This window comes from Lissotriton vulgaris, chromosome 8 (genome assembly GCF_964263255.1).
Source record: "Lissotriton vulgaris chromosome 8, aLisVul1.2, whole genome shotgun sequence".
Taxonomy (NCBI): Eukaryota; Metazoa; Chordata; class Amphibia; order Caudata; family Salamandridae; genus Lissotriton; species Lissotriton vulgaris.
In genome coordinates, this window is record NC_141696.1 from 1,369,399,637 (window position 1) to 1,369,424,388 (window position 24,752).

The 24,752-nt window shown below is 46.2% G+C and overlaps 1 protein-coding gene across 1 annotated transcript in view; it reads right to left on the reverse strand.

Moving 5' to 3' along the window:
• Nucleotides 1–24,752, reverse strand: part of TMEM50B (transmembrane protein 50B) — a 176,529-nt gene that overhangs the window by 107,218 nt on the left and 44,559 nt on the right. The window contains exon 2 of the mRNA XM_086935333.1: nt 20,383–20,543. Within this exon, the coding sequence (XP_086791459.1) occupies nt 20,383–20,481 (99 nt within the window). The 5' untranslated portion in view covers nt 20,482–20,543. The remainder of the gene's footprint in view (nt 1–20,382; nt 20,544–24,752) is intronic.

Below are 24,752 nucleotides of genomic sequence, written 5' to 3' on the forward strand. Positions count from 1 at the left end.
GGCTGGAGCCCGCACCTACGGGGTCCTGCTTGGATTCCATGAACAAACGTAGCGCCTGCAGACACGACGGGCAACAGTAGCGCCTCTGTTCAATTCGATGTTAGAAATAATATACGGCGTGCGCAAATAAGAAAACTGTGCATAAAGGGCTTGTACGCATTAAGGTGTGTTCACTCTGGTATCACAAGACGGCCAAGCATCGGTGTACTTTCTCTGTTCACTGGTTCGTCTCTTCCTAGGAAGTGGCTGAGGCGGGATCCGTCTACATCTGAGCCAAATATAGCACTTCGAAGTCGTTGCTAAGCGTTGTATACAGCAGGTGTTACTATTGGCTGATTTAACGGTACAAGAATAAAGGGCAGTAATAAACTAGTAAATCCCGATGTCAATTCCAGTCGTCCAGTTCTAAATGGTTCCTTTAACATGCATTGCGTAAACAGGGTTTGGGTAATGGACTATATATGTTGCTATGGGAAAAACACGAAATTCTACAGGTAAATTAAATGTAGCATTTGAACCTGAAAAACATCCTCGGCTAGGGCCAATATGCGACTGCAAACATCAGAAAAATTATCCGAAGTAAAGCGCAGAACCCCATACACTAGCAAAAGGGTCTTGCATCCATTTGCAAACGGTCAAGTGAAATCTTAACCAGGAAAATGATACATGGAACTATAGACTTACAGATGAGGAGTTCTTGTTCTTGAAAAAGCGCCGTAAAGCAGCTAAAGTCCAGTGCAATGGGGTTGAAATAGCGCGCAGGAACCCTTGCACGCAGTATATTTACTCAACTGTACTTAGTTGGAAAAACCGCTCTAAATACCGCCGGGGATAGAACAAGGTAACGTGCCGCTCTGAACCGTAATACTACGCGTAATTCCAGCACGTGTCTACCTAACTGACCTTGCATATGTACTGCAGAAGCATCATGACTGTTTAAGGCAGAAATAACGGGGCAGTTCACGCATCTCCCCGTCTCTCGGCTGGTGCAGCGCCCAGAATCTCTGCACTAGAAGTAAGGCACTCTTACCCGCTGTACTTTGCAACTGGAACGATGGTCCGCAGTGGCTGGACAACTCCCCCTTCAGCGCCACGGGAGAAGTTGGCCAGGGCTCTCTCCAGCTGCTGGATGAGTTCAGGAAACTTTAAAAACTCCTCGACGACTTCTGCCGCTATGAAAGCCGGGCGCCGTGTCCGGCGGGAGGGAGGCGGGAAACGTGCACAGGACAGCGAGGGGAGGGGGGACGGCGGGAGGAGGGACACGGAGGAAGGCAGGACAGCAGCAAGCACGGCCCGGCCGGACCAGATTCGGGGGCGTTCCCGGCTTTTGGCTGACGTAGCATGACGTAGCCAAATGCCCAAAATTCTCGGGAACGCCCCCGAATCTGGTCCGGCCATGACGGACGCCTCTCTGTTCCAATGGCTAGCCTCCATTTATGGATCTAGCCAATGAAACAGAGGGCGGGATTCCCGAGCCACATACTGTTATCATCAGATTTCTCCTGCGCAAAAGCTGCTTGCGCAGCTTTGCAGTCGAAACCTAAAAATGGCAAAGAACCAAACAGGGGGAAAGTGTTTCAAAGATATTACAAGGCCTCATAAATGTGTGTTATAAAAAATGGGAACCATGTCTGGGATGGAAACAGGGCTTTTCTCCTATTGGCCCTCAAAAAGGTCTAAAAATAAGTATTGGAACACTCTCCTTAACACAAATAATTGATTACAATACAGCCCTTTGGAGGATATAAAGTCTGAGCTTAAAGAGGGGAATTCAAGTGAATTTTGGGAACTAGTTAATAGGGCATCAACTGTTTCACTGTTATTTCTAATCCTGCCATCCCAGAAGAAAACTAGAAAAATTACATACTGGACCAATACAAATGAAACCCGGAATTAAGCCCATACCTGGCAGAAGGACCTTACCAGCCCGGCGGTCAGGCTTTTGGAAATATTGGAAGCTAGCCCTATATCAAAAATAGTTGAAGACTTAAAGGCATCCTGTGCAGGTGGGCCAGATTGCCTTCCTTCAGCGATCTATAAAGATAACTATCTGGTGGGACTCAATTTTAAGCACCCCGGTTAAAAAAACAAAAAAACTTCATTGTTAAAGGAGTGATTCCCGCCTCATGGAGTGGTGAGTTTTTAAATCTGATCCTACAGAAGGGAGATAACTTGTTAATATCCAATTACAGATTGATCTTCATGCTCACATTGTATCTAAATTCTATGGAAAAGTTGGGCTACTAAAGAAACTGTAATACATTTGGAACAGTGAGGTTATCATCCAAATCCTTCCATAGTTGATCAGTGTTTGTCCCCCATGTTCATTAGCAAAAACAAAAACAGTCTTCGGGTAAGCTTTGTTGTGGTTTTGTGGACTTCAGCTCCGCTTTAGACCTCATAAAGGTTAGGCCCTAAATATATCTACCAGACTTTTGTACATGATCAAGCAGTTACGCTGCCACAATTGGGGGCAGACCGATGTGAAAGGGAAAAGGATTTTGATCAGGAGGTTCCCTACGAAAAAGGGTTTATGGCAAGGCTGTGGCCTTGCACCTCTTCTGTTCAGTCTAGTTTTGTCTGACTTTCCAGTAACAATCAAAACTAGTCATTCCTATTCACCGAAAATTGTCAATTATGTAACATGCCTGATGAATGTGAGGGAGTTAGTTATGCTGGATTGTGCTCCAGTTTGACTGCAAAGAAAGATCATATGATGTGATACCATTTTCTAAAGTAATTGTCACCCTCAGGCCCTTTGTTACTAGCAAAGCCTTCCCAGCACCGAGACCTGGATTCTCTCATATACCATGAGGAAAAAGTCAAGTTTTACTCAGCTTTCTAAGCGTGCATGGCTATCCTTGCCCTTCATTTCCCTAGGGGGAGAGTTCCAGTACTTAGCGGTCAGCAAATAGAAGGATCTACCTCCCTATCTGCTGCTTTTCATTCTGGGCACCATAACAACTTTACTCTCTGCTGACCTAAGAGGTTTCATAGAGTCATACCAATTGCGTGTTGTAAGTCTACACTCTAATATTCCTGTTACCTCAGGTGGGTGGACCTGTAGAGAGGTTCCCACTACCAAGCATTTTCTTCACCCCAAGCATTTTCTTCACCTTTTTCCTCTTAATAACAGACAGGCTGCTCCTCTTTCATCACTACTGCCCTCTGGATTTTGTTACAGATCCCTAGCAGACGTATTTGGAACTCAAAATGTCCTTTTGTCTCCTCAACTAGAAGTATTGGCTAGGTACTACAGCAGCTAACCATGAAATTCATCTCAAAGTTGCAATATGCTCCAATAGGCCTCCCCATCATAGAACACTTCAAGATGACCGCCAGCATTTCGGACTTCTGCTGCTGGCTCTAACAATAGAGACAAAAGGTCACCATAGAGCAGAGTTCTTCAAACTGGGGGGCAGGCCCCCCTAGGGTGACTTCAAGTGGTCCCAGGGGGGAAGGGGAGCCAGGCTCTGGCCAAAAGAAGCGTTATGCTGATAGTAGTGCTTTGCTTTCAGTGGAAAGAAAACGAGCGGCAGTTAGTAGCTTGGTAATCAGCCATCACTAACATCTTTTGTCATTTATTTCCTGGCTGAGAGAAGGTGACAAAAGGGAAGAGACTCCAAATATTCTTCAAACCCCCCACCCCCATTTTAATAGTTATCCTGTGGATACTTTTACACATTAGAAAGGTCTACCTGACCAGTATGGCTGGCAATCTGTATTTAAAACAGTAACAGAACTTAACTACAATGTTTAAATAAGTCTAGACATACTTAAATAATACCAGTTTAATAGAATAATTGTGAAATGTTTTGAGGGGAGTCCCGATGATAATTATTTTCCATTGCGGATGCATGGAGTTAAAAAGTTTGATGACCACTGCCATAGAGTTAAGTGTAACCACAGATCTAGTACACAGGTTTATAACCAGCAGGGTGATCTTGTGTGGTTACTACTTATTGCCAAAATCCCTCTAATGCGTCAGTGCTTTCGTAGAGGTTATTCTTCTGGGTTACACCTCAACTGCTCGTGTTTTGACATGGCTCCTAAAAAGAGAGATCGAAATATGATGTTCTCTCTGCATCAAAGGTAGACTCACATTGTTGCCATTCCCTTCCACATGTGTCCTTCAAATAGAACTGGGAGGGTTTGGGAGCATTGTTTACTGTGTAACAGCTCGCTCCAACATAATATTGCTCAGTAAGTTAGCCTTAGTGACCTCATGTAGTAAGCTGAGCCAGAGATGGTCTAGGAAACAGTCAGATGGTATATGTTGCCCAATCAGTGCTCAACTGGAAGAGTGCTAATCTTAAAAGGCTTCGGGGAACTGCTGGTATATGGTTTTGTGTGTAATCATCATGACAGCCCAGTACTTTAAGAGTAGAGGAAAATGATGCCTTTTTGTAAACAGTGGCAATGAGAAAGGCAGCCACAACTTGCACAAACTGTAATAATATTAGAGCTGCTCCGAGACAGACAGAATTTCCATAGTCGTTAAAGCACTGCAGTGATTTTGGCAATAAAGCAGTGAAGCTCAAGCAAATGTAAAGGTCTGTTCATCACAGCAATCTGGAAGAAAAAAAAGGAACAGAATATCGAGCCCCTTAGTTCTCAAATTAAAGTCCATGTGAAGTTACAAATTCTATACGGGCTATAACAGAAGGCCAGATACTGATTAGAGAAGAGAGGGAGGTCACTAAAACGTCGATCTTGCTAGGTTTTAATTTTAGCAACATGCTCCTTGATTTAGACTGGTAGTTTGTTATAGATGCAGTGGACACATAAGTAGGATTTGAGCTTAATTCTGAGGAAGACTTAAATTGAGTAAGTGAAGAATCCGATCATGGCTTATGGACCAATGTGTCAGGAGCCGCAGATATTTGTTAAACATAAAAGGTGACTAGACTGGACCATGGGGACATAACAGCCACATTTTTGAATAGCAAGTTCTAAAAAAAAAAAGCATTTACAATGCAACAGGTCTCGCAGCATTAAAGTTTGAGTTACTGGCATTGTAAATGACAATGCTTTGCATTAAATTTTTTTTTTAAATTTGCAATTGGTATATAAGCATTGTTTGTGAATGGTTAGTTGTTGCTTATGCTAAGCAAAGTTGGCAGCAATATAGAGTGCTAGTCTTGCTTGTTATAAGCATGCTGATTTAAAGCGCTCTGATACCTGCGGGTAAAGTTTGCGCTATATAAAAGTGAAAACTAATAAATAAATTTCAAAAAGCCTACCTGTACCACGTCCGTTCTTATTCTGCGATGCCACATATCTTTGGGTCCCTGTACTAATTAACTGCACCCGGCTGTGGAAAACCTCCATGGCAGGAACATGATGCGGGGCAGAGACGGGCAATGTAGCCACTGTCCTGTGGCTGCACCGCGGGGTAACAGTGTAGGGACAGGAAGGCAGGCAGTTGGTAGAGCTGTGCCATAGCAGTGTAGTTCTCTGTGTTTGCTGGGCATGGGGGTTGCTATTGGCTGGCAAGAAGTGGTGAGGAGGTGCCGGTTCGGTGTGCCTGCTTCCTGATCTTGAGCAGGCGACAGGTAAAAAAAAAAACCATTAAAGGGCTGGAGGAAATCGGAGCTGGGTTGATGGGTTTGTACAGAAAAGTCGGGGACTGCCTGTGTTAGAATTTGTGTATGTCATTCCATGGGCATCAATGCCCCCCTTGTGAACAATAACACCTTTTTCGGCCAGATAGTTTCTCAGATGGTTATATTCAAACACAACTGTTTAGCCTACCAATGCCTTCACAAACAAGATACAATTATAAATCTTTCCAATGTGGCTACTTGTTCTATGCCCAGTAACTTGTAAAACAATTCTTCTTTATTAGAGTTGATTCACTTTAGCCTTTCAGATGTTCCAGTTTAGCCTCATCATAATAGTCACAACTTTATCAAGTGTTACACTGCATTAAGGTCCCAAAAGAGGGTTTCTGCCATACGTTCTCGTTCTTTATTCAGAGTGTCCAGCTAAAGGTTATGTCAAGTACTTAATCAACAATCAGTAACTTAAGTCCTTATAAGCATGCCGTCCGTTCCTACATACAAAATATCCATGGGTAGCCAGGAAAGCCAGATGCGTGCACACTTCTGGTACAATCCTTCCTCCTGCCCTCACACAATAAAATCACAATTTACATTATTACAATTGCTTTCTGTTCAGCCGATACCAACTGTACCTTGATGTTTAAAATTGTTCATATTTTGGTCGTAGGCACTGGCTACATTCAGCTCCAGAAAGCACAGTTAGTCTCTCCTTTAAATTTCCCCCACAATACTGACTGTTTATTAATACGGGTTGATTTTGTTTATTATGCATTAGAGACGGGCTCATGTTTTCATGTTTCAATCGTTTTGCCAACACATCAACGCTCACATATTCCTATTTATTTCAATTAAAACATAAATGTTGCTTACAAAAGAAACGGGTCCTGTGGTTCACTGAGTAGCAGAGACGCACACCATCTTTATGAATAAATTCCAATGGAAAAAATATCAAGAATACAAACATCTCTCAAGTCACATAAGATCAACAGATCACTAAAACCAATAGCGCTAGCAAAAAGGCAAACTATGCGGATATATTATGTACACCTGTCAAACAGAAAGAATAGTAAATAAAGGACCGAAAGTCAGAAAATGTGAAAATGTACACGTCCGTATTATTAGGGACATGACAAGGCACATTCTCAGTTTATTTAGTAGATCAGAGCTCTGTAGCTGTAATCTGAAAAAGTAAACAAGCCAATACTCTTAATTTTCTCGCACAAGCTATTTCTAATAGCATAAACATCAACACTGTCAGACGCCGTCCTTCAAGCCTAAACCATGTCCAACATATTTTGGGGCATGTATCATCAGCTGATAACCATACGTAAAACTCGGTTTACTGCAAGCCTTTTATGCTACCACAAAAGGCACTTTAACTAAAAGTATGCATGAAAACTCCAAGGCGGCAATAATTCCAGAGAATATGAATAATATGGCAATAACTTGACAGTTTATTTAACAGTATGTATTTATGTACACGAACGCTCTGCTTTTCATTTGAACAGTTCAGCGGCTTTTTTTTTGTAGACAGGTCACGGAAATGTAACCAATTGGTGCCCGGCTTGTACAGGAAGCCAGGCAACCTGTGTTGAGACGGGGGCGGGGCCGCAAAACTACAGGAAGCAGACGGAACCCTACCCCGCGCTCCTGTGCCCGTGATGCCAGCCGGAAGATTTGCGTGTCAGCTAGCGGGGCTCCCGTGCTCGTGGAGAGCCCCGCCTGCTGCCGAGAATGGCCCGCTGGCTGCCGAGGGAGAGAGGGACACGCAAAAAGAACCCGGTGTGAGGGGGGGATTTGTGCGCGCGAGTGTGTGTGTGTGTGTGTGTGTGTGCACGTGTGTGCGCGTGTGTATGTATGCGTGCGTGTGTAAAAAAAGCCCGATGACTGGTGGTGAGGGGGTGGGGGGGGGGGGGGAAGAGGGGATGTGTGAGCGAGTGTCTGTGTGTGTGAAAAGAGCACTCCTGTGAGCGGTGATGGGCAGTGGAGCCGGCAGCGGAGGGGGGAGGGAAAGTGAAAGTAAGCAGCAGGCTTGCAGTGGAGACAGGAGATGGGTGTGCGCGCATGTGTTTCAGTCTGCTCGCGGCCCGCGCCGATCCATTTCCAGAGCCTGCGCGTGCCCATCTCTTGTCTCCTGGGGATGCACAGCCACTGACAATAGGTCTCTGGCGAGATCGCGCGGTAATCGCCACGAGACCTAAAAAAGGGACAGATTAAGTAATGTCTGTCAAAAATACCATGGTCCACAGTGTTGAACGCTGCAGACAGGTTTAATATTAAACAGGGCCGGACTGGGAACCACAACCGGCCCTGGCAAAGTGCTCGGCTGAAAACTTGGGGGAGGGGGGTGGAGGGGGTGCCGCCGAGCTCTTTGCCAAGGCTGATTTGCAGCTATGCTGTAAAAACGGCCCTGTAACAAAAACGGCCCCCAGGGGCCCAAAACTAGCCCCCACCCGTGCGGCGCACCGGGGTATTGCCCGGTGCCAGCTATGGCCTTTCCGGCCCTGATATTAAAGCCCCAACATCTCTGCTACTGAACATTTTCTACAGAACAGACAACAACTGGACTACCAGTTCTGTACTTAATTGGCAAAGCTTACTTTACAAAAAAGGAAGCATTCTGCAAATTCCTGAATTTGAAGGAAAACACTCTTCCAGAGGTTTCCGAAATAAAGGAGGAAGCAAAATGGGTCCAGAGTGATGGCAATTAGAACAAACATTTGCAATGCAATAGGTCTCACATTTGTGAACGTTAGAGCTGTTGGAGCTAATAATGACAATGTTTTTTAATGTGGTTTCATTTGCATGCTCTGTTTTGTTGCTTGCAGAGAGTCAGGCGGCCATGGAGGTGTTGTCAGGAAGAGTAAGGGAGGAAGAAGGATAGCAGAGATCCTAGGATGTGAGAGCAGTGTTTTAAGTGAGATGAGAAAAGCTGGGGTGGGCTCTAAAATGAATTCTTTTAAAGAGACACAGTGTAGGCGATCAAAGGGTATGGCTTAAAATATGTACAATAAGGTCACAAGATCTGAACACTGTGCCACATGACTAGTAATTGGGTTTTGTTAATGCATGCAGCCATTGAGCTACCCTGACAGAGAGAAGAATACCACTTAAACCTGAATGAACAGTTTACTTTAGATTTACTGCGAGTCATTTCACACTAGTCCGGGGCATTATAATGCGACAAAAGCTCTCTTTGACCCCGGTGACGTTTCACATCCGAACAAACGAAGAGATGTCAGAACCGTTTCAAGAGGAGTGGTGCGGAGCTTATTTAGAGGACACTTGAGTAGATCGCCTGTATGTTGAAGTCACTAGAGCATGTGCAGACTGCTGCAGGTATCTCCAGGGTGCACCAGCGAAGTGTTTGAGAGATTTTATTGCTAAAGCCCTCAGAAAAGCTGCGCTTCGCTGGGTCTTTTAGGTAGGGCGGGCAAATTTAGAATAAGTCCAAACACAGAGATTGTTTTAAATTTGGCGTATCACTGTCAGACATTCTGATACGTGATTTAGCGTTTAACAAGTTTTGAAGAAAACACATTAATAAAGCCACAACTGAAACTTCAAAACATTACTTTAACCCACTGATTTTTTTTTTTTTAAGACGATAATGCATGTAAAATTCATTGCCCGTCCTCCTGAGATAGAGGCTTCATGTTTTGAAACTCACTTGGATAACTGAAAACCTTAAGCTACAGCTAAGATTATCTAATATAACTTTTTATTCACAAGTAGAGCTAAGCTCTTCAAGAATCGGTAAAAAGTACATGTACATGGTCAGTGGAGTCAATAACATACCCCGATGTGCGGTACACTGACATTCAGTTATGAGAGTGATCATTTTCGTAACATCCAAATTAGTCAGTCACCACCCGCTTTTTTTTTTTTTTTGGAAAACCTTTATTTATAATACAAAGTACACCGCTATTCAGCCGTACATCCCGGAGGCTAGGCAGCATTATAAAGCAACATAAAAGTGTGCACAAAACAGTAAAAGGAGCAGTCAGGTTTCATTTTGTATATGATAAATGTGAACTCAGTGAACAAGGTGAGAACCGAAAAAGGACAAGGAGAAAGGAGGAAAAGGGGAGAAAGAGGGGGGAGAAAGGGAGAAAGATGGCAAGGCAGAGAAGCGTAGAAGAGCGGTAAGGCACATGTCCAGGGGGAGAGGCGGGAACTTCCGCATCATGAAATAGTCATATCATATAAGCACACATATGTAAGGGGAGCAAGAAACAGGATTACATCACGTGAAAACCTGGGTGGGGGGATTAGTTATGGTGAGAGACGAATCTCCGGTCGGACTATCTCCGGGGGCACACAAATGTCACCTCTATACGAATTCCAGGCCCCCCAGACCAGCCCCCACATCTTGGGCTTACCCCGGGCTAAGTAGACAGTCTTCTCCTGGAGCATGCACCAGTCCATGTTGGTTTTCCAAAGACTAACAGTGGGGGGGGTCGGAGCACCCCATCTCTGGGCAATGTCCCTCTTGGCCACCATATTCCCCAGGGTGACCCAGCGGGTTTGAGCGTTATTGTAGTCAGACGGACCCCACACATTCAGCAAGCAGCGTCGAGCTTCCGCAGGCAACTCCACACCAGTCACGACACGCATAACCGCATGCACTCGCTCCCAATAAGAGGCTATGGCCTGGCACTCCCAAATGGTATGCATAAAAGTGGCCAGCGCGCCACATCCCCTTCTACAAAGGCCGTCCTGGGAAAGCCCCATATGGATCAACCTGGGACCAGTGACATACACCCTGTGGAGCACTTTCAGCTGAACCAAGCGCAGTCTGGCCGAAATAGCTACCTCCTTAGGGGAGGAAACCGCAGACTGCCAGTCCTCATCATCCATCTCAATCCCATCATTCATCCAGAGGTCTCGTATTTTCACCAGCAGGTCCGTCCGAACATTGATAAGTTTTTTGTAGGTCAGGGAGATGGCGCTGTCTGGCATATGGTCGTCCAGCACCCGGTCCTCCAGCGGGGATGACTCGGGGACTTTTTCACCTACAGGCAAGGAGGACGTAAGGGCATGCCGCAACTGTGCGTATCGAAAGTACTCCGTGGCCCCCAGTTGAAATTCCGCCTGTAAAGCAGCAAACGATTTAATTTCCCCCCTGGCCATCACATTCGCCACTTTGGAAATACCGATGAGGTCCCACCGATCAAAACCCTTTGAGTGCCACAAGTTCCCCAGCAAGTCAGAGTCGTAAAGGGGAGTAGCCATGGTGAGCCTACCCTTCCACCCCAGAGTCTTCGTAACCGCCCTCCACAAGTGCACTGCGGTCCTGGTGGGACCAGTCAATTTCCGGTCCAGAGATCTAGAATACAGCGCTCTGTAGTACATCCCGTCGTTCATGAGCCAGCGATCCATGGCATACCCCGGATTAACCACCGGTCCATAAAGGCCATGATTGATAGCCGCCAGTTGAGAAGCCCAGTAGTACCGGCGAACGTCGGGCAGGGCAATACCGCCGTCACACCACGGAATGGTCAGTTTGACTACGGCAATGCGCGGCCTTCCGTCCCACAAGAGGGTACGCTGCAAGCCTTCGATCTCTCTAAATATCTGGAAGGCACTGGGTCCTGCGTGTTCTGAAGCGCATACAGAAATCTCGGCAGGGACATCATTTTGAACAACGCCGCTCGGCCCAACAAGGACAGCGGCAATCTTTTCCAACCCTCCACGTCACGCCGGAGGCGCGCTAGAGGAGGGAGCAAGTTGTTCGCATATCGTGCCCTGGCGTCCGTTGAAATATAGATGCCCAGGTACCTAAAGCCCTGTTGCGAGACCTGTATTGCACAGCCCCTAGGGAGACGTGGAGTGTCCCAGCGGAGCACGTAGAGGTAGGACTTGGACCAGTTAATGACCAGGCCCGAGTATCCTCCAAAAGGTACCCAGTACGTCAAATACCACAATCAAAGACCGACAAGGGGAGGTGAGGTAAAGAAGAATGTCGTCAGCGTATAGCGAAACACGATCTTCAAACCCCGGCGACCACTGGATCCCATTAATATCAGGGTGAATGCGGATCCAAGCAGCAAGTGGCTCCAGCGCCAGGGCAAAGAGGAGCGGTGATAACGGGCAGCCCTGTCTGGTACCCCTGCGCAAGGCAAAGGAAGCTGACATGCGACCATTGACCGTTATGTTAGCCATCGGGGAGGAGTAGAGAAGCCGAACCCAACTGATGAAGTCAGGGCCGAACCCAAACTTAGACAGCACCGCCCAGAGGTAGTTCCACTCAAGCGAGTCAAACGCCATCGTCGCGTCCAGCGAAGCAAGAACTGTTGGCTCGCAGAGCACGTGCGTCCGCGCCATGACAGCGTGGAGTCGTCTAAGATTAAGGGCAGTGTTACGGTGAGGTATGAAACCGGACTGGTCTGGGTGGACCAAGTCCGCGATCACGCCCACGAGCCGGTTGGCCAGCAACTTAGCCAGGATTTTGGGCTCAGCATTCAGCAAAGAGATAGGGCGATACGACCTACAAAGGTCTCTAGGCTTCCCCTCCTTATGGATGACCACAATGGTAGCCAAGCGTTGATCCAGTGGAAGTTCACCAGCGTCTCGGGCTTCCAAGAACATATTCCTCAGGGGCACGGCGATAGTGTCAGCTTTGATTTTGTACAGCTCCACCGGGAGACCATTGGGACCCGGAGCTTTCCCGGAGCGCAAGGACCGTATCGCTAACGCCACTTCGTCAGCCGTGATGCCCCGGTCCATGTCATCGCGCTCAACGTCAGACAGGCTAGGGAGCTCGATCCCCTCTAAGAAGGAGGCGGAGTCCGATTCAGTCAGAGCGGAGACTGATGCATAAACCGTCTCAAAGTAGTCAGTAAACGCCGCGGCAATAGCAGTGGGATCAGTAACAACCAGACCATCGTCACCCAGGATCTCAGGCACCACACGGGAAGCCAACTCCTTCCTGTCCGGCCAGGCAAGGAGTTTGCCCGCCTTGTCTCCAGCGTCATAAATCCTCCCTTGCTGTTCCCTGCCCATCGCCTTGGCAGTGTCAGTGGCAGTGGCTCTATATTCCGACTGCTTCAAGGAGAGGGCATGTAACAGTTCGGGTGTCGGTCCCAGCGCCAACTGGGAGTTCAGTTCTGCAATATCCGACTCCAACCGTACCATGTCCTCATCCCTTCGTCTGCGCACCTCAGCTATCAAGGAGAAAGCTTCTCCTCTAAGGACAGTCTTAAAGGCCTCCCAGAGGGAAAGGGCCGACGTTACCGTACCTGTGTTCTCCGTAAAGTACAGATCGATAGCTTTAGCAAGGAGATCTCGAGTCTTGGGGTTGCGAAAATACCAGGGATTGACCGGCGCCACCCTGGTAGCCGCCGCGATGCCAAAGTCAAAGGACACCCAGACTGGAGAGTGGTCCGATATACCCCTGGCCATGAGGCGAGCCCCAGAGACAGTCTGTGCCTGACCCGCGGGTGTCAAAATGTAATCAATTCGGGAAAGACTACCGTGGGCCCCCGAATGGAAAGTGTACTGTCGCTGGGCGGGATGTAAAAGTCGCCAACAATCAATGAGGCCCATGGTGCTCATGAAGTCCGATAGCCATGCTTGTGCGCTGCGTAGATCTCTGGACGGAAAACGATCCAAAGTGCCCGAAACCACAGAGTTAAGGTCCCCGCCCAGTATCAACAGCCCCTCCGGGAGGCCCAAAATGGCGCCCCCAAGATCCTGGAAGGTAGCCGCTTGCAACCCCGGGGGGACATAAACAGAAACCAAAACCAGGGTACGTCCCTCCCATCTGCTCACCACGGCAACATAGCGACCCCTATCATCAACCACTGTGGACTCCACCTCCAGGGGAAGAGACATGCGCATCATTATCCCCACCCCTCGGGATCCCGAGGAGAACCCGGAGTAGGCCACCATTTTGAACCCCTTTCTATTCAGAGCCCTACAAGTATTGCCAACGAGATGAGTTTCTTGCAGGAGGATAACATCGGGAACACAACGTTTAAACATTTGTAATACAACACCACGTTTAATACGATCCCCCAACCCATTCACGTTCCAACTAAGAACATTCAAAGTCTTACCCCCCATCATCAAAGATGCCCCGCCCCAGCCATCCCCCCCAGAAGGCAGCCACCGATACGGTGTATTCAAGACAATAGTAACCTCGCCATGAGAAAAGTAAGGAAAAGAGAGCAAAAGAGAAACACAAAACCCAACTACCCCCCACCCTGCACCCCTGCATTAGACTAAAAGCCCCCCCAACTAGCAGTGTGCCTGTCGCCCCGTTTAAACTAACCTACAAAAAGCCCCCAGAGGAGAAAGGAGACATCCTATCACCCCCGTTACCCTCCAAAGATAAAAAAACCGGAAAAATAAAAAGGAAACAAGAGTCAATGAACGATGCCATCCGCAGGGCCCCTCGCAAAAAGAAGACCATCATATTAAAGTTTATTCCTGGGAGCCTGGGCCGCCCGACGCCCCTTCCGACAGATCCTCCGGAGTAGTCCGACGCTGAGGCAAAGTGTCCAGCCAGTCCCCCACAGCATCTGGCAAGTCAAAGAACAGCGTCAGATCACCATGTTCGATTCGCAGTTTCGCTGGGTAGATCATGGAGTACCTCAACCCCAACTCCCTCAGTCTTCGTTTCACTCCCATAAAACTTTGCCAGCGTTTCTGTACAGCCTGAGTGAAGTCGGGGAAGAAATTCACGTCAGCATTCTGAAACCGCAGCGGACCGCCACTTCTCGACGCTTGTAGGATTGCGTCTCGGTCCCTGTAATTAAACAGTCTGGCAATGATGGGGCGCGGGGACGCACCCGACTTCGGTTGGCCACCAGGCAATCTATGAGCTCTCTCGACCGAAAAAAATTTACTCAGGCCTTCGGGCGCCAAGTGCTTCACCACCAGATCCTCCACAAATAAATCCGCGGCGTCCTCTTCCGCACCCTCCGGCACACCTGTAATGCGGACGTTTTGGCACCGTGCCCGTCCCTCAAAATCATCAAGCCGGCACGCAAGCATCAAATTAGCGGCCTTCAAGTCCCGAACCTCGGTCTGCACGTCCGACATATCAGTAGTCAGACTCAACGTCTTGATGTCGAGTGACTTGACCCTGTCGTTCGTCTTCCCGAGGTCGGCCCTGATGAGGTTGAGCTCGATCTTGAGGGTATCAACCTTGCTGGACAGCACTTCATGTTGGCTGTGCATCGCGGCCTTCACGCCAGCAATGGCTCCCATCACATCCCGGAGGGTGGGTTCGGTATCATCCGGGGACACGTCCCTCTGCGGGTCCTTGGTATGGCCCAAAGCACCTGGCGAACCTCTAGAGTGAGAAAATCGTTCAGGGATGGTGGACTGCGAGTGGAGGGGTTTTCTGCTGACCCTCGGAGGCTTCCCTTTGTCCGGATCTCCTCTGCCCGCCATGTTGGGCGACGGGGATCTTACGATCCGAGAGGGGGCAAACCAATAACACCACCTCCACTTGATCGAAGCCAACAAGTCCCTCCGCCGTCCCCAGGAAACAGCAAACCTCCGGGGAGATCAGCAGGGACGCTGGACCTTACAAAACAGTTAGTCCCACTCGAAAGGTCACCGCACAGGGCTCCGTCACCGCCCCAACAATGCCAGGCAGCTATGGCGTCGTCGTCACCAGGCCTCCCGACGGTGTAACTCGGTACAGGAAGCTCGGATCTTCAATCTGAAAACGGGCGCCGCATCAGCATCGACACCGCAACTGATTCCCACCACCGTGGGACAGGATAGTTGACAGGATCAATAAGGAGGATCGGAGGGTCTTCGGAGCTCCGAGCTTACGCGGCCATCTTGATTGCCCGCGAAGCTCCTTGACCACCCGCTTTTTAGTAGTGTGCACATTCTGCTTATTATCATGCAGAAAGGCAACTGAGCTGCTAGAGTGTTGTGGCGTGCCATGGCAATCACCCGAAACCAGGAAATGTCAGTCAAGCAGTGATTAGGGTGGTGGTGCTGGGAGGGATCAAGCTGCAAAGCAGGAAGGTGTTGGAGACGGAGGATGGAACAGGCACCCTCAGAAAACAATGTTGTGCCTATAAAAATGCACAAAAAAGACGAGCGAATTTGAAGAAGGAGTCAATAGAGCACCTCTTCAACACAGTAAAATGTATATAATTGAGCAAACCAAAAAACATGCCAAATAACACTGATGACAGAACGTGGCGCGATTCATTTGGAATAAGATGTATATATAAAACGATTTTGCAGAAGTTCCTAAGAAAGGGTTCGGCTCCGTTTCGAGAATATCCGAGCTTTATTGGCTTTCAAAAACGTGGATAAAATATGCATTCAGGTGTCATAACACCAATAATTACAGACCTGTTTATAGAAGGGAACCTTCCACAAAGATGGCGTTGTTTTCAACAGCCTGGGAGCGTGGAAGAGTACACCGACTACAAAGAAGTTTTTGTGTGTCCTCAGTGTTAGCTACACTGTGAAAGCCTCCATTCTACCGCTGAAGAGAGAGAAGGAGACAACAGCTGTAGCCAAGGAGGAAGAGCGAGTGTTAGCAAATATAAAAAGCAGCTGACAGGAAAACGAGGAGCGGGAGCAAGCGTGGGCGTGACTGAGTTCAGGAGCCCAAAAAAGAAGAGTGCTAGGGACAAGTAACCATATTAACTTATGAATAGCAGTCATTTACAAAGGACAGTAAAAGGAGCCAATTTGAAAGATGGATGTTGCTTAACGCCCTTGGTATCGCCATATCATGAATACAGCATGTCTCAAAGAGACAGCGCAAGCCCTGCCTAGGCGAGACCTAAAAATTATTCATAAGAGCAGTCAATAATCAAATGGAAGCGGTCCTTACACACATGAATCATGATATTAGTGAATTTGGTGGGGTTTTCATGCGGTGGGGACGGCATTCTTGTTCAACACAGTGTTTAATCTAAGCAATTTTATCTTTGAAAAGATAGTCAAGACCTCTTACACAGTTTCTTGGAGGGAAAGAAATGTAGATTAAAGTACAGATGGAGCATCTAATTTAGTTTTCATTCTGAAGAGCTTCTTGGGTTATGATAAAATTATGTTTGTGAAATAGAATGCTTCAGCAGCTTTAATTTGTATTTTGTACAGTGCTAGTTAAAAAAAAGGTGGACATCTTGGGAAGCTGCCAGGTAGCCTTTTTTCTACCTTCTTTCCAATTGTATTTTTCTCAAATCTCTTCAGAATCAGTTTGTTCTTCTTTTGTAGGGATACAAATTACTCTGAGCAGCATCTGTGAGGCCTGCACAAATAACATGACTACATTTGTCCTTCACTGGGAACCAAACACCCAATTGTAGCGCCGGACTCTCAGAAGGTAGCGTTGCAGAGCAGTCTGAGGCTTACTCAAGGAGATGGTATGGGCTAGTAATCGCCATTTGCATGTGCGCAGAAATAACACTCCATAATTGATTGTCCAGTCTGTACTTTATAAAAGTAAGAGTACATTTATTAAACACACACACTACTCAACACTATGCACCAATTTACAAATATACATAAGCTGTTGGAATTAAAATTGCATAACATCTCCACCCCTCCAGCAAGGGGGGTGGGGTCTAGTACCACCACTCCCATGTATGCACATCATCTTGCCCCCAATGCAGTTAGTTGAACATAATCTGGAGCAAGGGCCCTGCGCACTGGCACCATCCCAGCGGGGACCCAACCTAGTACCTCAACAAGCATTAAAAAGGGGTACACCTACCTTGGTGACACATGACCCTGACTGAGCATCTCCTACTTACCATAAAGTATGCACCTCTATATCTTAAGGTGCTAGCAGTCTGAGGTCTTTACCTAAGCGCAGCAGCAAGAATACATGTTGACGCACACTTTAGAATAACAGTACTCAGCACATTTGGGTATCATTAGAATGCTTTGCAAATACAGCCCCTAAAGGCATCACAGATGAAATCACAGGATTACGCATACACAGCCAGACACCCTAGCAGGAATGTCTGACAACATAACCCCACTTTGCTTAGGACCTCGTCTTACACCAGTACTCACATTAAACACGGAAATTCAGTCCCTCTAAAAGAAATAACCATTAGTAAATGCATTTCAATGCAATTCCACCATTTCACCTCCAGGGGATGCCCTTCTCAAGACATCCCCAACTCAGCCCTTCACTCCATGACTGCGCATCTCCAGCAGCTCCCCTCAGCACATTTTCACCATTGAGGGTGACCCCCCTCCTCTGGGGGGCCACCACGGACCAAAACGAGATTCCCCATGCCTTGCAAGGCATTATGGGGCACTTCAGGCTCCTCTCTGTGAATATTGTATGAGTGGCTCTCCCGCTGTGCCGGGGAGAGCCACGTTGATGCTGCCGGCGGTCTTCTGCCGTGTTCCAGCCTCGTTGGGGGGCCGGTCCCACCCGGACCCCAGGTACTGTCCTGCGGCCCAGGGATCCAACCCCCGGCCGCTCGCGCTGATTTTTCTGGGGCCTGGTCCCACCCGGGCCCCGAGCACCAGGCCTCTTCTTGAAGGTTCTTCTAGGGGTCCCAGACCCCCGCATGCCTTCTCGATGGAGGGCAGCTTGGGGAGCCCACCCCGGCTTTTCTCCTCGTGGGGGGGGGGGCAAACGGCGCTTCCCCGCCTCCATCTTCGGTGGGGGCCAGGGTGGGCTTCTGCCCCCACTGCAGGGCACCTTCACTGGGAGCGCAACAGCGCTCCCCGGCTTTACTTCTCCTTGGGGGCAGCCCCAAGGACCTGACCCATCCCAGGGGCATCTCTGAGACCGACGGCGGAGTCCCGCGCGTTTCGTCGTCGGACTTCTTAGGGGTCAAAGGTCGCCTACCTACCGGGTGGCCATATCTCAGCCCCTGGGGGTCTGATCTGCCCCATTTTCAAGTCTTCTTGCTCCTGATGGCGTCCCGCAGCCACTGGGAGAACTCTCCTTCACCCTCTGGGTCTCCAAGAGGGTGCATTCTGCAGGGAGCGGTCTTCACTCGCTCCCTGCTTCTGCGCAAGGGTCCTGGGTGCTTCTTCTGGTGTTGTTAGGGGCCTGGGTGACAGTCAGGGGGTCTCTCCTTCCAACTGCCCATTGCCAGGCTCCAGCACCTTACACCTCAGCAGACCACACCCCAGAGAGAGCTTCTCTTCCTGTGCAAGTACTGGCACTGGCTGGAATGAAGTCTCTGTTTGTCCTATCAAACAGCGACATCACTTCCCTGCCCGAGCTCCCTCCTTCTTGTCCAGCCTCTGGGTTGTTCAAAATGGAGTCGCCCAGTGTTTCTGGCCACATGGCCCCCCTTCCCCCAGTGCTGCCTTCACCTTGATTCAGCTTAGTGCCTGGCACCCAGCGACAGCGGTTGATGGATTGGCTTGTAGCTCCACCTATCTCCCTTCCTTGGAGGGAAGATTTTCGCTCAGGGAAGAAGGGCATTATTCTAACCTGCCAGGGCCAAACCCTATCCATGGACTCAGAGAAGTATGACATTTTTGGACGACCCAAAAGCAGTACAAACATGACTTTGGACTCTGCAGAATACTTCTTTTCACCTTCACTACAATGGACTTTAGTGCGTGTCTGGAATCTGTAGGCCTTCTGGAAGTCATTCTAGCCATGGCCCCACATCCCCATGGGGGAATAATTAAGTAAAAACACACTGACTTGTTTCTTTCCAGTGTATAAAGCCTATTCCATGTCACCACCCAATTCTGCATAAGTCCTGCCACACCATTAAATTTGTACCTGCTCCTGGACTGCGCACGCTAGGAATCTCCCCTGCGCAGCTCCTACACGTGTGCACACGCATGTACACATGTGTCTGCATGTAACAAGCCCAGTGCCCCATACTCCAGCTGCTGCGCAGCGGCCTAGTCAAGCCAGGGGGGACACCAGTAAAATCTCCATGAAGTCTCCTTCATTATGAGTTCACTCTGGCTGAGTCCCAGATTATGAGGCTCCCCAAAGTAAAAGCTTAACAATTAGGTGCTCAAAAAGCAAAAAATCTGGGCGGCCCCTAGTGTCAGACCACCTTTTAACATTCAGTGATGCCAGCTTTACACTTGTGTAGGAGACAACTGAGGTCTACATCCTCATGTCTGAAGAAGTGACAAGACATAACAAGAACATTCTGGTTCAGTAAAATCGTATGGGTTGATTTAATGATGAAGTCAAATTACAGGGATAAAAACTTTAGCTTCAGGATAGCTAAATCTTTAATCAATTTCACATTGCCACTGTTAGGGGATGTAAACCATACACTTACTTGCTTAAAAGGGTGACTTTTTTTAATATTAAGAGCTATTTGGAAGAAATATCAGAGTGGTAGTGGAATTATACAGAAGATGCATCCCCACTTGGCCAGTCTGCAAAATATTTTAAATACTTTTGTAACCAAATCCACGAGTAATGGGAAGCGAACTTTAGTGAGCCAAGTTTCACTTGTGAAAAAATACTACTAAATGGAAACTAAGCATACCTGCAATCAAGTCCCTCATTTTAAAAACTTATCACAAAATGACTTTAAAATGTAAACAACTGTGCTTCTGACATGCTTTATATTTCAGTAAATAACATGTTTTAAAAAATGAATAAAATAAGAAAACAGAGGACGGAGCCATAACCACTGTACCAGGTGAATCAAACTTGATGGAATGTCAGCCACTATATGTACACGTTGAACAAGTTATTTCCCACATTTAGGATGCCACGTTTCTCAATAGCAGATATCATGCTTTTTGCACTGCTGGGAAAACAGCACTGGTCCCCTGTTGGTCTAGGTTTTACATTTGCTTAGTGTCACACAGAGGAGATAGTACCAAAACTAAAGTCTGAAAAGAAAATAGAAATTACTGGAACACTTACCAAAACACCTGCTATCACAGAAGCAATTGTGTTTCTTTTTTCACCCCAATCAACACATTCACATTCTGGCCACCGAAAGTTATCTAGGAATCCTGCCATTTCACTTTCTGCTCAGTTTTCTTTTCTTCACCTGTACATGTAGGGATCATTAATCCTAGAACCTTAAACATAAAATAAAAGGGTAGAAAGTAAAGGTACGTAGATAAACGTTGAAAAAGTCTGTTCTTTCTATAATAGTGACAGTACTGATGTTTAAGAGCTCCCTGCTGGGCTCGTTAGGACAGTGAGGTAGCTAAAACGTCCTAACGAGCCCAGCAGGGAGCTCTTAAATATGCACGCAATGCAAATAATACATAATGAGCCATAGGTGTTCAGGAAATATGTACATCTTTGACCAGGCAGAAAAGTGTCTAACAGACACTAGTCCAAATACATTAATGAGGAAGGATACTTGAAAACCAGAGTGTCAAATTCCACGTAGGTTACTCTACTTACAGCTACAACAGCAACCGCAGAGTACAGTAGTATCACAGAGAGCCAGGCTGAAGCAAGAGAGGAACATTTACAGTCATCATACAGGATAAGAGACGCCCACCCAAACATAATTGTACATATTATTTATACTGTGTTAAAATGTGGGAAGAAGATACACAATAGTTTCAGAATCGACATTAATCACTATTTCATATTCTTAATTCCTTTCTAAAATACATTGAAAAAGATACAGATCGAGGAACGCGCACACAAATAAGAGTGCATTTCATAGTGAGAACCTGGCTCATTGAATGCTGGTCTCTACGACAAAGGCTAAGAGCAACTCTTTTAAAGAATGTGTACTAAGGGCCGATTAGAATTGCGGTGATTCCGCCTCCTCTAGGCCGGCGGAAGCCACCGCCGGTCCGGAGGATGCGGATTTACCGCTGCTGGGGGGTCTCATCGGCGGACGGGAAGACCGTCCGCCGCTTTTCCGCCGCAGTCGCCTTCTGATCGTGGCGGAAAAGCTCTAATATGGTGGCGGTGTCTATCAGACACCGCCAGCCATATTAGTATATGCTGCAGGACATGCCTTTCATTGCCGCCACGGAAAGGCATACGTTTTTTTTTTGGGGGCCCGTTGCGGGGCCCCAGGGTGAAGGAGGGGTGGGGTTGCACATGGGGGTACCTATGGTACCCCCCTGCATTTGCATGCACAAAGCGGCAGGCACCGTGCAGTGCCTGCCACTTTGTGCATGTAAATGCTAAGCATGCATTTTTAAACTTGCGGCGGGTGCTGCTTCAAGCAGCACCTGCCGCAAGGTTAAAGATTCGGGATGTGACCGCCAGGGTGGCGGTCACATCCTAATTGGCATGGAGGGACCGCCGCTGCCCCTGCGGACGGTCCCTCTACCTTGGGGGCGGCGGACGGACGCAGGTCCGTCCGCCATCCTAATGATCCCCTTAGTATCCTGAACTGTCTTTTTCATAGTTAATCATTCACTGTATAGTATCCAATACTATGGCCAGGCTACATGAATTCCACCATATATTGCAATGTGTATATTTTTGAATGTTCATCCATCAAGTATGTGTATATTAGTTTTCGTAATGTTTGTTACTCTGCATGAGGGTATCGGAAAATGATTCTGCATAGCTGCACCTTTTTATTTTATGCTGGTCAGTTCTATCAACAATAAGGTTTGCTTATATTAGTGTAGAATGATTTAGCAAAAGCAGTTTTTCCCAAGTAGGACTTACTAATGACTGGAGTTACTTGATTAATGAAAGGTACAAATTCAATACAATAGAACAGTAAATTATAGACGTTTAAGAGTGTCTGCATCCTTTAAAAAGACAGCAATACTTTAATTCACGTGCACAGACAAATTAAGAATTAAAGCTAGGTTGGAATAGATCTTGACTACACCTATATAAATCCCTCTAGTTACATATGTACTTGTTAAAGAACCAAACACCAATAATTATTTTAGGGGGTTATTTAGCGCTTTACAGATACTGGACAAAAACGAATTTGCAATGTACTGTCGGCTCTATTTAGAGTATATAGCCAGGTATACCGTACTGAGGCAAACAAGACATATACCAATTCTTTGCAGATATCCTACTTCCAACAAGCTCCTAATAATCCCCATATACTTTTTCTATTTCAGCATAACAAACATTTAGAAAATATATGCTGTTTTGTGAAGATAGGTATCACATATTTATGGCCATTTGTTTATTATACAGTCTGTGTATGGTTTCATTTGAAATAGTGCGCATGTGTTTCTGTCCTAATTTTAGCACTGCAGTACGACTTGGGAAATAACATGTCTGTAGTAACCTATGTACAGCAAAAGGATTGCCACCATTCAAGAAAATTCTTGACAATGACAAAGATTGTAATCAATATTGCTGGACAAGGCACAATGATAAATGCAAACAGAACAGATACAATAGTCAAAGTAGATAGTATTAGTTAATATTGGAAGGTGTTATTAAGTGGACAATAAACAACTGTTTTAGGGCGAAGACACTCCTAGGGGTGAATAATCACTTTACAAATACTTGTTATGTTACTTTTAAAGTTTTACTCCCACCCAAAGTATTTCAGCATTTATATATTACTGCTGACCATACGGTAACAGGATGCTTTACATGTAACTTGGAAATAAATTTCACATGGCAATAAGGAACTGAGTGTCAGGAAGTAAGATGGTGGCAACCGCTATGGGTATTTCATTTATTCAGGGATTTGCAAAATGACGCTACTACAATAAACTGTAGATCTCTCCTAAGTTTACATTTGCACATTAAACATTTAAAAACACTTGCCTGCATGAAGTATTTTTAAACACAATATAATTTGCTCTGTGAGGCAGATTTTCGAATGTAAAAATCTGCATCATCATAGTTATTTTGACAATAACACATGCTCTACACTGTTGTTTTTAATTCCCATAGAAAGTACAAATTGTTACTATAATAATTGCAGTACATTCCATTATCCTATTTAAAAAGGTAGGGTAAGGTACCAAAAATATCCATGGATACTCTTAATCACGTTTGCTTGATAGAATTAGCACTGAAAGAATGCCAGAATTAACTAGTTTTAGATTAATCCTGCAACATACAATAGACACACTCACAGCTTTTAACCATCCCCTTTTCGATCCATTCCGATTTTGTAAGGTTACATAGCAATTAAATCCCAACTGTTGCAGTTTAATAGTTGTAGGTACAGAAAAACTTTTCATTTGCCTAACTTATATAACAGATCCATATTTACCAGATGTATTCGCTTTTTTCAAATAGGGTGGTAAATTTTTGATCGAGCAGAGATTTATCCAAATTTACAATAAGATTAATTGCCATAATTTCAATAAGGAACTATCTGTTTGAGCTGAATCGATGCAATACATTAATTTCTCTAGACAAGATTATTTTCTACTGAATCACCCCCATAGAAAGACATGAGATCATTTTCTAATATTTAACCATTTTTGCACATCTTTAACACATATTAAGCAAAAGGTTCCATACATCATGACGTTGGTCAATGCTTCGATTCAGATGTGTAAAATGTATTTAACTTATCTGGGAAGAGATGGAAGTGATGTGTGTTTTCACAACATTAATTACGATCATTGAAATTATATTTCTGGTAGTCAGACATTCTCCCAAAAAAAAAAACAGAAAGCTACAAGTTAAATTCTCTCTTAATTCAATCCAACATATGTTTCATTTTAATTAAATCATGCTCTTAAAGCAAAAGATTGATATGGTGTTGATGTAATTTAGAATGAGTACAACAAGGTCTGAAAACATCTTCAATAAAGTACATAAGTGTGTGTGACATGGTTTAAATGTTTATTCCCTTTTTATTCCCCTGTTCCTTTCTTTGTATATTTTCAAATGAGCGCATGCCCTACTGTTAGTTATTACTTCATTTGGAATGGTTCTTTATCTCATTCTGCTTTGGATTTCTGAGCAAGCAGGACTATGCCCTGTTCATTAAACTGCTTTAACCTATCCTGGATTTATTGGACTTATTTTCCTGAGAACTTTACACTGGCGACGAGGGACCTGTACCTGCTACTTCTTTGGGGCACAGGAGCGGTACAATTACTTTGGGATTTTCTCCAATTTTACATGGAATCTACAAGGATTTACCTTGCTGCGTTACTTGTGGAGAGTATTGTTTGTACTTCATCACCAACTTTCCATGGACTTTTTCTCATATGCCTACATCAAGAATTTTTTTTTTATAAATTTGGAGATTTTTACAGATTCGCATTCTGTGAATCTCACCGTTACCTTCCTGTCTGTGCTATTGCTATAGTAACGGAGTTCTCAACGCGTGTCTGGGCGCGTGCTCCCTGCTGACGGGCATT